The sequence below is a fragment of the Sipha flava genome, unplaced genomic scaffold (assembly GCF_003268045.1).
Source record: "Sipha flava isolate LNK unplaced genomic scaffold, YSA_version1 265_pilon_pilon, whole genome shotgun sequence".
Taxonomy (NCBI): domain Eukaryota; kingdom Metazoa; phylum Arthropoda; class Insecta; order Hemiptera; family Aphididae; genus Sipha; species Sipha flava.
The window spans coordinates 14,023-30,012 of record NW_020272927.1 but is presented as its reverse complement, the minus strand read 5'-3'; the positions used below and the strand labels follow the sequence as shown (position 1 = coordinate 30,012).

At 26.8% G+C, this 15,990-nt stretch overlaps 1 protein-coding gene and 1 pseudogene across 1 annotated transcript; both read right to left on the bottom strand.

The window, feature by feature from the left end:
- Positions 1-1,313: 1,313 nt before the first annotated feature.
- On the bottom strand, positions 1,314-5,307 carry LOC112685094 (annotated as a pseudogene).
- LOC112685093 (kinetochore protein NDC80 homolog) lies at positions 4,962-14,910 on the bottom strand. Its single transcript, XM_025556864.1, is given in 18 exon segments — positions 4,962-5,236; positions 5,302-6,339; positions 7,368-7,470; positions 7,530-7,645; positions 7,898-7,935; positions 7,938-7,972; positions 7,974-7,996; positions 8,055-8,209; positions 8,212-8,275; positions 9,819-10,004; positions 10,628-10,792; positions 12,218-12,330; positions 12,408-12,519; positions 12,711-12,874; positions 13,019-13,178; positions 13,181-13,258; positions 14,705-14,801; positions 14,906-14,910. Coding segments are annotated over 17 exon segments (1,689 nt in total). The 3' UTR covers positions 4,962-5,236; positions 5,302-6,264.
- Positions 14,911-15,990: the final 1,080 nt, after the last annotated feature.

Here is a 15,990-nt window from a genome sequence, read left to right as displayed (position 1 = left end):
AATTAAGTTACTTTTAACTAAATTAGGTACATAACGATTTACTCTTTTTTTAAAATAAATATTTTCTAACATCACGAGTTACTTTTTTTAAAATAATTTCTTACTTCACGAGTAAATTTATTTTTTAATCCCGTCAGCTTATTTTTTTTTCTTTGCAAAATCCATAGACTTTAAATAAGATTTTGTGTTATGTAGGTATTTTAAATATTATGTTTTAAATGAATAATTATAGCCCGTTGCAATGGCGTATACAGGGAAGGTCAGGGTATCAACTGACACCCCTCAGAGAAGTGATGGATGGCTAGTTCTGTGTGAACTTGTATGAATATTTTTTTAATTTAATACTTATCAATTTTTCAGCTATCCAAATCAATATACTAATTATATCTACCCTAGAACTAAAGCGTCACATAAGAATAAGTAGTAGGGCTCAATCCCAAAAATTATGCTATACAAACTTATAAATTAATACCCAGAAAATTGAAAAATAATTAATATTAGGTTTATTTTAAAAATTTTTACTTTAGTATCTTTGTTAGTAAGAAAAAACCAAAAACACTTAAAAATAAAAGTTATATTATGCCTAAACTCAAATTTTACTGGTGGGGGTGGGTGGGTACAATGAAATATATATTTTCGACACTCTTGTCAAAAATCTTCTGTGCGCCACTGTCACCCACCACTGAGAAGCATTAAATTACCACTGGGGGGTACTAGTGTTACGAACTTTGTTAAATTATGCTTTGGTATTACAGAATACCATTTTAACATACAAATAAGATAATGCAAGTACCTACCTACAGTGGCGTAAATGGGAAAAAACCTAGGGGGGCAATAAAATATATTTATTATTAACAAAACCTTGACATCCCTCCCCTCACCAGTTAAAACATATTTTTATTGTATGTATTTTATACACTATATCTAATTGTTTGATTTTACATATTCTATTAAGGGGGTTGAAAGTGGACCGTTTTTAAGGGGTTGAGTATAGGCAATATGTTATAACTTGGGAATTGCTGTGTGAGTATGCGTGTAGTAATTGCTCATTAGTGTGCGTGAGTTCCCCGAACGCGTAATTTTTACCTTTTATCAGTAAACAGTTCAACAATAATTTTATTACTGTCATAACCTCGATCTAAGATAGACCATCTTAAATCGTAGTCATAGCGCGCATTGTATTGAAAAAACATGTAGGTAAATACAACATCGTATTTACATAAAGTATAATGTACCTAGTTCATAATTTTATTCAAAAACATAATCATTATAAATTATATATCGACAACAGTAAGTACCTTCTTTAAAAAAACAATTGTTTGCATTATATTATATTGCTACATAAATACACCTTAATTTAGTTAGAGTTTCTTCTTCGGTATACTAGACCTTATTGGTAGTCCTCTATCAAATCTTGGATCAATGATTTCAGGCAGTAAAGATTCCATGTAAAATGTTGTAACAAATGGTTCAATTTTTGATGTCCAAAATTTGACATCTTTGGATATCTTGTCTACTATAAAACCTAAAATAAAAACGTTTAAAATCGAACGTATAAATTATAATATTTTAGATTCTACGTAAACAATTATCATATACTATTACCTTTTGGAGTCCACACAACAAAATAACAGTAGTTCCTTTCTGTAATATTGAGTTGTGCTTGAACTTGATAATAATAATTATCAGTTTTTTTTAAAGTAATTTTTTCACCATCGGATATCATGTACTTTATTTTTTTTTTGTGTACTGCTTCTTCTGGAGTATATTCTTTTATGCTCGGAAAACACTTTATCTCCAAGATACAGTCTTTACCTATTAACCCATCAGGACTTGCTGCGAGATAGGGTTTATTCTTATGAATAATAATCCCGCTAGTTCGATTTTCTCCTTTATGGTTTTTTGGAACGCATTTCGGGCTATTGATTCGTTTTCAATACCATACCTTATAGTAAAACATTTTATAAAAATAATTATATACCTAAACAATTACTATTGTAAAATCAATAAAATATAAATATACCACAAACCTAGTTGAAGAACTTCCTTGGAAAATATCATATAAAATATATTTTATGGTATTCGCTCGCGAAGTGGTGGGTCTTAATTTACAAACTTTTCCAAAATTAGATGCCGTAAGTCGTTGTTTTCTAAATTTTTTCCAATCGTCATTCTCTTCTTGTCCAACGGTATTTCTTTCTATTTTTATTATTTCATCAACGGATAAATCAATTTTTTTTAAAAATGCAATTTTTTTGGCGTCGTATTCTTCGAGTGACATATCAATTATACCTATTCCAATGTCCACAGCTCCATAATCTTCATCTGGTCCAACAATACATTTTTGTTTTTTCTCAAATTTTCTATTATTAAATAACATAACAGTAGATTTTTAAAATTGTATTTTAGACATATTGGCGTACCTACTGTTAATTATAGTGTGTTATGTTATGTATTATAAAGTATTATATTTATTAATACACCCTATATTATTAGGTACCTACTCGTATATAGTTGGTTTAATTAAATAATTTATACCTGGATTTATCAAAATTTAAACGTCGACCAACTCTGCTATGCTGGTCTTTATCAATCTTGTTTATGAATTTTTTAGTGTATATTTCAGGACTTACATTTGTAACTTTTTTATGAAAACTATTTAAATATTTTGGACCAAAATTAAATGATAAAACTGCAGCATTACATCTTGCACTGTACGATCTTAAAATACAAATTAATTTCATGTGATTTTTTTTAGATATGTATAAATATCTTTTACTAAAAATTTAAACTTTTACCTCGTAAAGAAAAATTCACCCTTTTTCCACCAACAAATTTTGCTACTACGCAATTAAACCCTTCTACAGCATTATTGTTAACATTGTAAATTAAGCTTTGAGCATGATGGGCAACAATATTTTTGGCTCCTGATATATCTGCCAATAAGCCACAAGATTCCATTTGAGGAACTAAATCAATTTCGTTGTCTTTTGGACCAGTGCAAAAATAACTAAATACAAATAACAACTGTAATAATCATAGAATAATAAATGATAATGTTGGTTATAAAATAATTTTTATTACCGAAACGCCAATTACCCATTTTTACCACAAAAAAATAAAATCGGTAGTGAGTTCAAATAGAAACGTGCACGGACTGAATCACGATGACATAATATACTGAATAATATTTTATTAGCAACTGTGTATCGTTATTATTGTTCTACTGCTATAATTTAATGTAATTGATTTCTTATCGCCCGTATAATTATCACGGCTATGATTCTCGGAAATCCGTACCTACGCGCAGTCACACGTCACTATATTTTGCGATTGAAAATGATTCAACTCCTATATGCGGCTATGAAAGTCCCAAAAAGCAGAAGAAAAATTCACCCAGTACCAAAAGCCCGATTTTAATTTTGAAAACATATTTAAATTCATTATTCTGTTTTCTAGGTTATGTAGGAAATTGATTTTCGATTTTTTCTATTGTTTAATTAATATAGTACCAAATTAGTTTTCTTTTTTTTTTCCAAAATTCACTTTTACTTTATTGTTACTAAAAATTATAAAATAAAAAATTGATTTCCTACATAACACAGACAAGGAGTAAACAAATCCAAACATTTTTTCAAAATAAAAATTGGACTTCTGGAAGTGTATTTTTTTTTTCTTTTGCTTATTGGTCTAAATGCACGAAAAAACGACCCACTTTCAACCGCCTTAACTCATTTTATGGTTTAGATAAACATGAATTGTAGGTAGCATTTACTAGGTACCAGTATTTTTAAATAATATCTATAAGAGTTTATTAATAAAAGGTACTATTTTTACTGTTGGATTGTCTAAGAGGGGGGGGGGGAATTACAACTTTATCTCTCAAAAAATTGTCAGAGGGGGCACTTACCCCCCTTGCCCCCCACAATTACGCCACTGCCTACCTATGTACAAGACTAACCAACGAGGTGTTGCCTACCGGAACATAATATATAAATACATATTATGTTTATAAGTATATAATACACATTACATATTATAATATATTATTATATTTTAATATTTAAATATATATAATGATATTACAGTAAAAATTCCTATACAATGGTTAATAAAGAAACCGGAATTAATGACCGCTATTTAGAGATGCCCGTCCTATAAAAGTATAAGGTCAACGATTTTCACAACTCTATGTCATGTGCTGAATATTTTCAGAACATTTCAAGTTTCTCCAGTGCAATATCATAAGGTAATGTAATAACATTAATACTTAGTCAAAATGTAGATACCCCAAATACTATTATAAAACTTTATGCTTTATTATTGAAGCATCAATTTGAAAATTAATCTAGCATAAATAATTGATACCTATATATTTCAATGAACAAAGTTGGTAAAATCCAATTCACCGCGTTTTCATTCAAAACGTCATTTCATCGTTTATTCTAACCATTAAACGTGGTTCATCTTAATTAATGATTTTGATTGAGGGGGACCTTGATAGTTTTACATTAAATTTAAGGGGCCTTACAACAAAAAAGGTTGAGAAGCACTGCTCTAGTCAACGATTTCTCATTGATACGTCAACGTGCCGTTTATGTTTAAATTCTCTTGGTACCTTGGTTCGCGTGTTTAATTTTGTTATATATTATTTGTAATGTTTATTGTTCCGTATTTGTTAATAAATATTATACAACTTGTAAGAGTTTATATTGTTTATACCACAATTAATGTACGTGCTTAAGTCGACACGGCATCAATGCCGAAATCTTATCATACACGTCCGAATTAAACACCGGATCTTTTACGGATATAAGAGGGTCGCTTAGCTCGATTATTACAATTTATATGATTGTTGCAACAAATGTAATTATAATAATATAAAAACATGCGTCGTGGACGTATTAACAAAAAAATTAGATACAATTAAGTCATAATAATAATAATAATAATACATACAATAAGCCATTACGGCACGATAATTTACTAAAATATGGCACAAAAAAAAAGGCGATATAATAAAATCAAGACGCCACACGTTACAAGGTGCGACGATAGTAACTTTAGGCGGCTGGGTGTTCGATTGGTTGCGCACACGCGACCGCGCTTAGCACGTGCGACGAACATTAGAGCCGATGGTCGACTTCTTCGACAGCAAAATGTAATTCGTTCACGGATAGAGCCAGCAATCCTGTGTACAGCAAACTGTTACTGGTTCTCAGCATCCGAATGTCGACTACAAAAATGAGTACGCAATGTGGTTGCACAGCAAACCGCATTGAAAGTTGCAGGCGTACTTACTAGCATTTCGGCGACAAAGTGGATTTTTTCCGGTCCGACCATAATAATAAAGGTGGTTATAGAATGTTCTCGAAAGAACCATATATCCACGCCACTGGTCAAACCGGTCGGTGTACGACAAAGTTTATCGTTTGAAAATGTTTGCGCGAACAATTAAAGCTTCTTCAACTTAAATGTTTTATTTTTCCATGAATATAAATACGTTATGCCATTATTGTTGTACAGTTGTATACTTTAAGTTCTGTAGAAAATATATACCTACAAAAGAAAAATTTGAATTTTTTGAAATTCAAAAAAATCATTTTTGGCTATTTTCATTTTCGGACCACTGTGCGCCGGTTCTCACAACTAGATCGGGTCGGCAGGTTGGGGATAGCGATATTTAAACACTCCCTAGTGATGGGGAAGAAAGACGGAATACGATTAATACATACTCCTGAACTGCGAACTTGCGTGATGGGCAATATGGGACAGCGACTTCCGTCTACGCATATCGACTGCGTAAAATGCCGATTGAATTTAAAGCCGCGGAGTCAGCCGGCAATCATCAATATCAAGGTACTATTATATTTAATAATTGGAGCAGCAAATTTTTAGTGTCTATAGCCGTACAAAAGTTGAGTCCACCTTTGTATACAGTATACTTGTATTCTCGTCAGGATATAATAAGAGTTGAGATATTTACCTCACGAAAACTATTATTGATATAATTTAAATAATATACAACTTCTGAAAGGCGTGATTAAATACCAATGAATAAAAAATATAAAATACGAGTAGAAACATGAGTAAATTTAACCAAACTAAATAAAACATTAACAAGAGATTATAAAACATGGGTGATATATAAAAAAATATGACTGTCGAAATAACTTAAATGTACTCTGAAAATATAGTTGTGTTGCAGTTATTATTATTAATATTAATTTATTAATAATTAATAATATAAAACTTAATTACGAATTACGAATTATTATTAGTATTTAAATAATTTTCTCTGATACTTTTCATTTCTTCCTTTTCTTGTAGTAACAAATTCTGAAAAATTACCATAAAATTAAAAATTACAAAATCAATGCATATTAATTGATGTTATAATATTCAATAATTACTTGTATTAAATGCAAGTAATAGGAAAAAGGATTTAAAAGAAATTATAAGATATAAAAATCCCAAACACATTTTAAATGTTTATGAGGTGGACTTATTTTAAAAATGCAATATTTAATTATCATACCCGCACATATGAGCTCTTACATTGAAGTTGTTAGTGCTTTACACCTCTAAAAGCTCATAATCTCATAATTAGTATCCTTTATTAAGCATATACAGCAATATCATTTTATTCCAAAATTTCCAAAAATTATCATATAAAATTAAATTTCAAAAAATGACTAAATGTACTATATATAGCAATATATGAAAGAATAATATTAACCCAGCGTTAGTCGCGCTTTTTTTTAGGTCTTTAATATAACATTAACATTTTATATTTATATCATTGACACTCAGTATACCTTTGAAAAATGTTATTGATTCATATTATATGAGTATCAACAGTTGAAATATAAAATGTAAAGGTTTTATTAAATATGTAAAAAAAATTGTGACCATTTTGATTGTAGCGACAGGGTAAAAAGAATATATGGGCCAAAATAAAATAAATATAATATTATATTATACAAAAATATAAAATAAGAAACAATATAGAATTTCAACAGCTAAATAAGGAACCAGACATAGTAGCAGTTACAATGTATAAGAATAGCATGAATTGGCCACATAAAAAATTAAAAAAATTATAATGAAAGTACTAGTAGTATTAAAATAGAAATCATATGGAAAAATACCACTGCGAAGGACAAAATAACACATGTATTGTTAACATTTTACTAACATCATTAACAATATAAGATAAATTTGTGTTTGTGTATTTGTGTATTTCACATATATGTGAGATTATGATGCTATTGATGGTGCAACACCCCCAGCATTTTAGAGCTAAATACACTTTTGGCTCTGTAACTCATTAATATATGATCTAATAATTAACATAAACTTATTACCTTGGCAAATTCCTTAGTCTCCTCTATAACTCTTACATGATCTTTCAAAGAGTTAAATATTTTTATGAAAAAGTTTTCCTTTTCTTTTTCCATTTCATCAATCCTGAATATCATACATCACGAATTAATTACATTTATATTAAATAAATTTTTAATACTTACATTTTACAAAGTTTATTTTTTTCTTCTGTTTTGACTGCAACCGCATTTTTATCAAGATTACTATTTTTAAGTTCTGTTTGAAGCTCATACAACTTATTTTCATACTCTTTACTTATCTAAATTAATTATTTAAATTAAAATGAGAAAAAATAATAAAATAAAAATCGAAATTTCAACTGATAATATTTAAAATTAGAAACTATAAGAATACTTTTTATAATTTAGCATACATATTAGAACAAATCTATACTACTATAAAACAATTAATTTTAAAATGTAATAAAATAATACTTTTTTATTGCCAAAAATAATTGTTAATTTATAGAATTCCAATCAAAAGAAATTGTAAATCAATAAGGTATATTTACTTCAAACTGACGATCTGCAATCTTCATTAAATGTTTTTATCATCATCATGTTCAGGTTCAATGTTTTCCACTATTCAATTTATGAAACTCCAGGGTTGCCTAAAAATACAATGCATATTTACAATTTAATTTTTATATTTATTTATTTATTATTTACCGATTCTAATACCATTTGTACAGAAGCTAACTTCTGTTCTTCTACTTTCAACTTTTAGGAATTTTTGTTTTTTTAGCTTTATAGTACTTCATCAACTTCTTTTAGATACTCTGTTACATACATAGAGAGTACATTTTTGTCAGCTACTGTATTTTAAGTTCAGGCAACGCAACAAAATTTTCAGCGCACATCTTATTGTACTGAACGAATAATTTATCAAGCTAAAATAAAATAAAATATAATACTTAATAAACAAAAGTTTCTTATGAATATTTTACAAAATATTAGTTTATACTTCAAAAAAAAAATAGTTACTTAGGATAGCTAAACATTATTTTCTAATAAAAATAATTCCTAGAATATTAACTTTTTTCCGATATTTTTGTTTTATGTAATTTTATAAGGTATGTAAAAATATCATCATATCAATCAAATTGTCATTCCATAACCATCTTCAAAATACAATTTTTGAATTTTTCATTTCTAAAAAATTGCCGTTTTATAAAAGAATTGAATGTGAACATTTTATGTACAGTATAGTATAATAAGTAAGTGAAAATTCAAATATTTATTACATAGTAATAGCTAAAGGCGCGTTCTCATGAGTCAAGTTTAGTTGACCGATTATAGTTGATCAAAAGAAATTGAATAAATTTTATAGTGAGAACCTTTGTTTCAATAAAATTGAACTGATTAGTTGATCAAAAAAAGTTTGATACAGTCAAACTTTATCGTTCAAGTAATGAGTTGTTTTCCAATTCCTTTCACGTTGAAACCCGTCTTGACATGTGAAAACAACCTACACTACAGTTGATTCAAGTTGAACTTCAGTTTGTTTTCAACCAATGGGCAGTCACACGTGCATTTTATGTTTTATTTTGTCAGTTGTTTTTTTTTTAATTTTTAACGCATTTAATATTTTTAGTTTTAAAAATGAGTCTCAAGTGGTCTGAAAGCGTGATGCTAAAATTTTTAGAACTTTATCATAAGCATGACAGTTGGTGTCAACTTCGTGTCGACCGCCGCTTTTCAACTGAGTTGAAAATAAAATTAAAACATGTTCTGTTGAAATTTGTGAACAAAAACTGATTCAACTTATATTCAATTTTTGTTGATCAACTCTAATCAGTCAACTAAACTTGACTCATGAGAACGCGCCTTAATGTAAATTTTGAAAAAAAAGAATAGCATATAGTTTAGGTGTGATATAATGGCTATTGCAATACTTTTGCAATAAATAAGTTTAACTTTGATAATTTTTATCGCATTCTAATCACATTGATGATTACATTTACTTTATACATTTGTCTTATTATCATTTATCTAAACTAAATTAAATTTATGATGTTGAAAAAATATCTAATTTATTAATTACAATAGCCATTATACCTAACCATATATGGTTACCCTCTTTAAAAAACTTACATTAGTTATAACCACAAAACCAATTATTTGAATTTCAATGTTGATACTTTGACATTTCCGAGATAAATTGTTTCATAATATAGCTATTTTGCAATTTTAAATTTTCTAAGCTGGGTAAGGGATAAATTATAAATTTGGTACTACTTTTTATTATATAGTTTTTTTTTTTTTTTTTTTAATTTGCCTTTGAATATAGAGTTCTACTATAAAATTACACTTAAACAAAACAAAATAAATAATATTTACAATGTCATTTCCACCAGGAAAAAATATGCTAGGTATCATTATAATTTGCAATTATCATAAGTAGTCTAATAATCAATATTTATTGATATTAACCTTTAATCGAACATTAACAACATTCAAATCCTCAGAATAAACAATATTTGAGTATTCAGTTAAACAATTTTCTTCATACTGTATATCTTGTTTTAAACTAATTATTTCTTCTTAGATTCTTTTTTTATCTTCTTGAGTAATTTGCGGTCCATTAATACAACTATTAACCACATTCAATTCTTCGTTCTATTTTGAAACAATATTTATTTAACTATGTCATATGCTCTATCCATCTTAGCTTCACTTATCTTGTCTTCAATTTCTTTTGAGATGTCTTTCATCCATATCTCTTTTGCTTCTCTACATTTTGTTTTTTTGGTATTGTCGATAATTCTCTTTTTTCTTATAATTGTTCCTTTCCTTGATAAAATTCAGTACTTGTTGCGTTATCCACAGTTTCCTAGGCCTCAATAGTTCACTTTTTAAAGTTTTGTTGGCTGCATTTAATATACCTTCTGTTATTGAATTCCAATCATTTTGACCATCTATTGTTTTTACATTTTCCTTTGTGCGTTTGGCTTTGAACTTTCCTGATCCCTTGTCATGCAAACTATTGTGAATATATTATGTTTCAAAAACTGCAGTATATATAATTGTTAAATTTTTTTTGATCGAAATTTTATTTTATGCCATAGTAGCTTTAAGAACTCCAATTATAAAGCAATTATAAGAAAATCTCAAAAAAATTAATTTGAACTAGAACAAATTAATGATAGTGTATAAATTAATACATAAAATAATATATTATATAAACTAAGGAAAATATAAGTTTAGGATAGGTACTACCCTTCAAAGATTTTTGGTCTAACTAAATAATTTTAAATGTCTTAACATTAAATACCTTGATAAGAACATTCATCTTTTTTCTTTATTATATATTCTTGCAACTCAACAACACAATTTTGTATATCTTTGATGTATTTTTTTGAAGAAGATATATCATTATGTAATGTAATTTTCATAGCTTTAAGATCCTAAAAATACAAATATATTTTATTACATTATTTTTGCCAGACACAAAAATGTGTTCATACTTATTCTTAAAATTCATAGTTAATACAAAATAAATTCATAGTATAAAATAATAACAATAATCATAGGAGAAGCAAGGGTGGGGTAGGGGCAAGTGCACTTGCCTCCCCCCCCTGCACCTCAAACTGATTTTTATTTGTTTATACCAAACGTATAAGTTTTACATTAAAATCAAAAATTAAATAAGATATAAATCTAAAAATAATTTAGTGGGCCCAATGTTATCTACACGTGTAATCGTTTTGACGTTTTATGTGTTATCCAATGGTCTATCTGTAGATTATTTGAATTACGAGTTTAACACTAATCGCTTTATGTTTTTGCCCCTCTCCCCTGATTCAAATCTTAGCTACACCCATGACAATAATATTTATAATATTAATATTAAAACCAATATTATCAATAATGCAGAAATATAAATTCTTGAAGTGATTGCAATTTTATTTTATTTAATTGGTAGTTATGAATATAAAATATCAATAAAATATTGACAACAGGTAACTATTAATGGTAACAGAGACGCCGCGAGAGGTGAGCAAAACAGGTGCACTTGCACCCCTCTGGATTTAAAAAAAAAAAAAAAAACGTAAAATAGCCTCTATTATTATCATTATTGGATTTTTTTTAGTAGCCAGCATTACTTTGAAGCCATCAAAAAAAAACGAAAATAAGTGTATTGTCAAACAATTTGAAAACATATTTAATTTCAAGAGGCCATTTATTAGGGATGAAACTGAATTAGAAATTAATACCTTGTAAAAAAAAAAAAAAATACAATATGCTCATAAAAATGTATAAGTATATTTATATTACATTTTAAAATTAGTGATACCACCGAAAATGACTTATTTACGATTAATAAATATAATCTAATTTTATCAGCGAAACAAACGTATGGAATAAAATATGATTTACTTAACTTTCTACTAAAACGATATAATTTAAAATATAAATTATGAATTGAAAAATTTTAAATTTTGTATATACAGAACATTCATTTTTCAAGTAACTCCAATGGGCCAACTGTCCAAGAGTCCAAATCAAGGTCTAAAAAGAGAAAAAAATTTCCAAGAGGCCCATTTTATAAACAAATATTAACTGTAGATCAGCTGACCCCCTGACCCCCCCTAGATCCGTTCCTGCTGAGGAGTACTGATTTATAATTATAAAATAGGTATCTACTGATGGACTATATTCTATATATATATTATATAGGAAAATAAAATATAAAGGGGGACCCTCATTATTATTTTACACACCTGTCCAACTTTAGAATAAAACACCACTGAATATTATTCAATTATAAATTTAATGACTGAAGTCACTTGAAAAATTAAATATGAATGATAAAAATCAAACTACTTTACCTCCAACTTATGTTCTTCCGTAGCATCACATAGTGAATCAAATTCATCTTTAAATTCAGACACTTCAGCTTCTAATTTAGTTAATACTCCTTCATCAATGGCAAGGGTTTTTTCTGAATTGAATATAGAATAAAATTATTGTATAATTAGTAAATTTATAACTAAATACATTAATAACAATATTATGAACTATAATTATTCAGTAACAGCTCTTCTTGTTTTTGCAAAAATTCTATATCAGCAGGTTTACCAGTTCCTCTACTTTCAACTTGATAAGAGTTTAATAAATATGGTAAGTATATCTAAAAACATAATTTATATTTAAAGATCAATTTCAATTTAAAAATATATTAATCAATAAACAATATGTTATAGTTTCACAGTTAAATTATTTTAATTAATTTTATTAATAAGTATGTAGATATGCACATAAAAACAACCATTTTCAAATCCAGAATAGTTATGTTTTGCATTTATCAATAGATAATTTTACCTCAAATTCTAGTGTTTGTAAATGATCTTCATTTTCAGCCTCATCTAGATCAAAATTTGACGGATATAAAGTTTCCATAACATTGAAATTACTTTGAGTTTCACACAATTCTACAAGCCATAGAAGTAAACCAACAACTTGTGGAAAGGAATGATTTGAGTTAACTATAAAAAATTGTAATAAAAAAAGTAAAAAAAACAAATTATATACTAAAAACACAAACAAAATAATATTTAAAAGTTCATGAAGTTTTTAAATTTATAATTTAAGTAAAAATTATTAAATACATAGAACAAAATGTACATTACCTGTAATAAGCCAAGATTTGTCAACTTTTCCTTTATAATAATATTTCTTCATGATTTTTGGTAATTCTTCCATGTATTTGCTTTTATTTAATAATTGATTGTGGTCCAAATTATGAAATAAATATTCAACCATATCAATATAGTTACATAGTATAATAACAACATAGTAGTTGTCATTGGCTTCATACCACCATTATTCAAAATGTGACTTGCGTTTGAAGTCAAAAAATAATTTTGAATCTAAGAAATAATTTATTAACATTTAAATATACTTTTAATTAAAAAAAGGACTAAATCAAGTATAAAAAGATTCACAATTAACTAAACAAATATTTAATTAACGTATTCGGTCCAGCTGTAGACAACCGTCTTCCAAACGATGCTTTTTTCATTTTTATTTTTTTTCTAAAACTTTTAATAGACAAAAATAACCATCTAAATTGGTGATTTATTATAAAATAATCAATAATTTACACAACTATATTTTTTTTTAAATTAAGGCATATGCCTGTTATAAAAAAAAGTAAAACCCAAGACATTTAAAACATTACAAATGTATAACGTTAAATTATGAAGAACATAATCAAATAAAATATAAAAACAAAAGATAGTCGTGTAAAGTACATTAATACCAAAAATATATAAAATAAGCTGAAAGAAACCACAATAGGACATTTCAAACCTTTAACTAGCAACAAAACAAAATTTAACATTGGATTAATTATGACACTTACCAGTGTTGGGGATTTACTTATTTTGGGTAATTAAATTACATTACTAATTACTTAGCAAAATTATAACTAAATTATTTTAAGTTACTTTTTTTTTCATTTTGTCAAGTTACATTACTTATGAGTTTTAAAAGTAACTCAATTACAATAGAAGTTACTTTTTTTTTTTTAAATATCTTAAAGCATAATATTTTTATCTATTTTATCTATATGACAATACACAAATTAAATAATGACAATCAACAATATTAAATTATTAACAATTAATACTAATTTTGCTACACATTAAATATTAATCTTTAATTTTCAAATTTATAATAAACAACAATGCGTTTACAAAATTACAGTCATTAATTTTAGATCAATTTTTAGTGCATATATCTACTGCTATGATAAACAAACGTTCAACAGAAGCACTTCAGAGTAAAGCAGTATTATACTTCAAAAAAATTAATCTCATTATTGGCATATTTTTTAAAATGGTTAAATTACCATTAAAAGGAGTAAATAAAAAATGTTCAAGTTCAGCATTAGAATGCTTTTGTTTTATATCTTTATCAAAAATAATGTTATCATTGACTTATTCAACTTAATTTTACTCTAAAGTAATATCATTAACAGGTTTGAAATATTCTATTTCACTTTGAAGGATGTCAGTGACCTCTTATTTTCCCATTACTGACGTACCTTCAAACTTTTATTGTTCTTAACAGATATTAAACTAAAAAAAAGTAACAAGGAATTTAGTAATAATTACTACAAAAAAGTAACTTAAATTACATCTGAATTATTTACAATAAAATGTAATTAAATTAAATACATTACATTACATCAAATTACTTAAAAAGTAATTTTGTTACAGTAACTTGTAACTTAAGTTACTACCCAACACTGACACTTCCCATAAAAATTGTTTTACTATTATATCAAACAAAATAATTAATATATAAGTTACCTTATAAATCAAACGTAGGCGAAATAAATAAACATACAACTTAAAAGTATAAATACAGTGTAAACAAAATTGAAAAAATAACCGAAATCTTAAAAACCTTAATCGTTATCATCCAATAACCAAAGCACAAAATAAAGCCACCTGACAAATAGCCACTCGACATAAAGTCACATGATAACAACAAAAAACCATTGACAATACACCATCTTCATAATCCGACAAAATGCCACCCGCCAAAAAACCATCGTACTACCATTGATTATAGAATAGACGGTTATTGCGGTAGTGATAATTAAATAAAGTACTCATCTTTATTTTTTACCTGTTGATATAGACGATTGTTTTTCCGAATGATATTCTTAAGGAACAGCTGTTGGCTTTAATTTTTTCTTATCTTGATTCATAAAATCATCGGGACTAGTATGTTCCTGACAAAGATATTTATTATACAATTTTTCTTTCGAAAGCGACAATAGATTAATATTTCCTATAGTAAGAACATAATTTTTAATATAAATTAAAAAAATTGAATGAAAAATAATTTTAATCAATTAAATAATACATACCACAGTTCAGTACCCATACTTCACTTCTGACTTCATCTTTGGGAAATTGAAACATACTTAGGTTGGGAAACTGTATTGTTGTTTTGAGGCAATTAAAATATTGGCACTTATTTCCAGGCATGATCAATATTGTTATTTGCAACACGAAAACGTTTAAAATAAGAAATATAAGAACATTGAGAACATACGTGTGCCGTTTCGAATGACAATCGATAAGTGTAATCGTTTATCGAAGTTAAAATTAATAATAAAAAAAAAAAAAACAAATCTAATTTTGAAATTAAAATGACTGTTATTGAAAAATATCTATTTTGGTTCATTTATGTATTGTACTTTTATACAATATAGTTAATATACCAGTTGCGTTTTGTAACTCCCAAAATCCCCTCTATTTAAGTACCACTTACCTTACACAATAATATTATTTATATCATACTGGTACTAAAAATACATAAAATAAATACAAGTATAAGTTCAAAAAATTTTAAATTGTGTTGAAGTCACTATAATGAATATATTAAATTTGAATCCAATGATAGGTATCGTTGTATACGAAAAAATGATTCTGGACGGAGATGATTTGTCAACCTAGGATATATTTTGTAGTAGATGGAAAAAAAAAGGTTAAAATTTTGTATTCAATTTTCAACTCTTAGCTACTTAGGTATACAAAATGTTTTGTACATTTTAACTACAAAACAATTTGCAATTAATTATGAT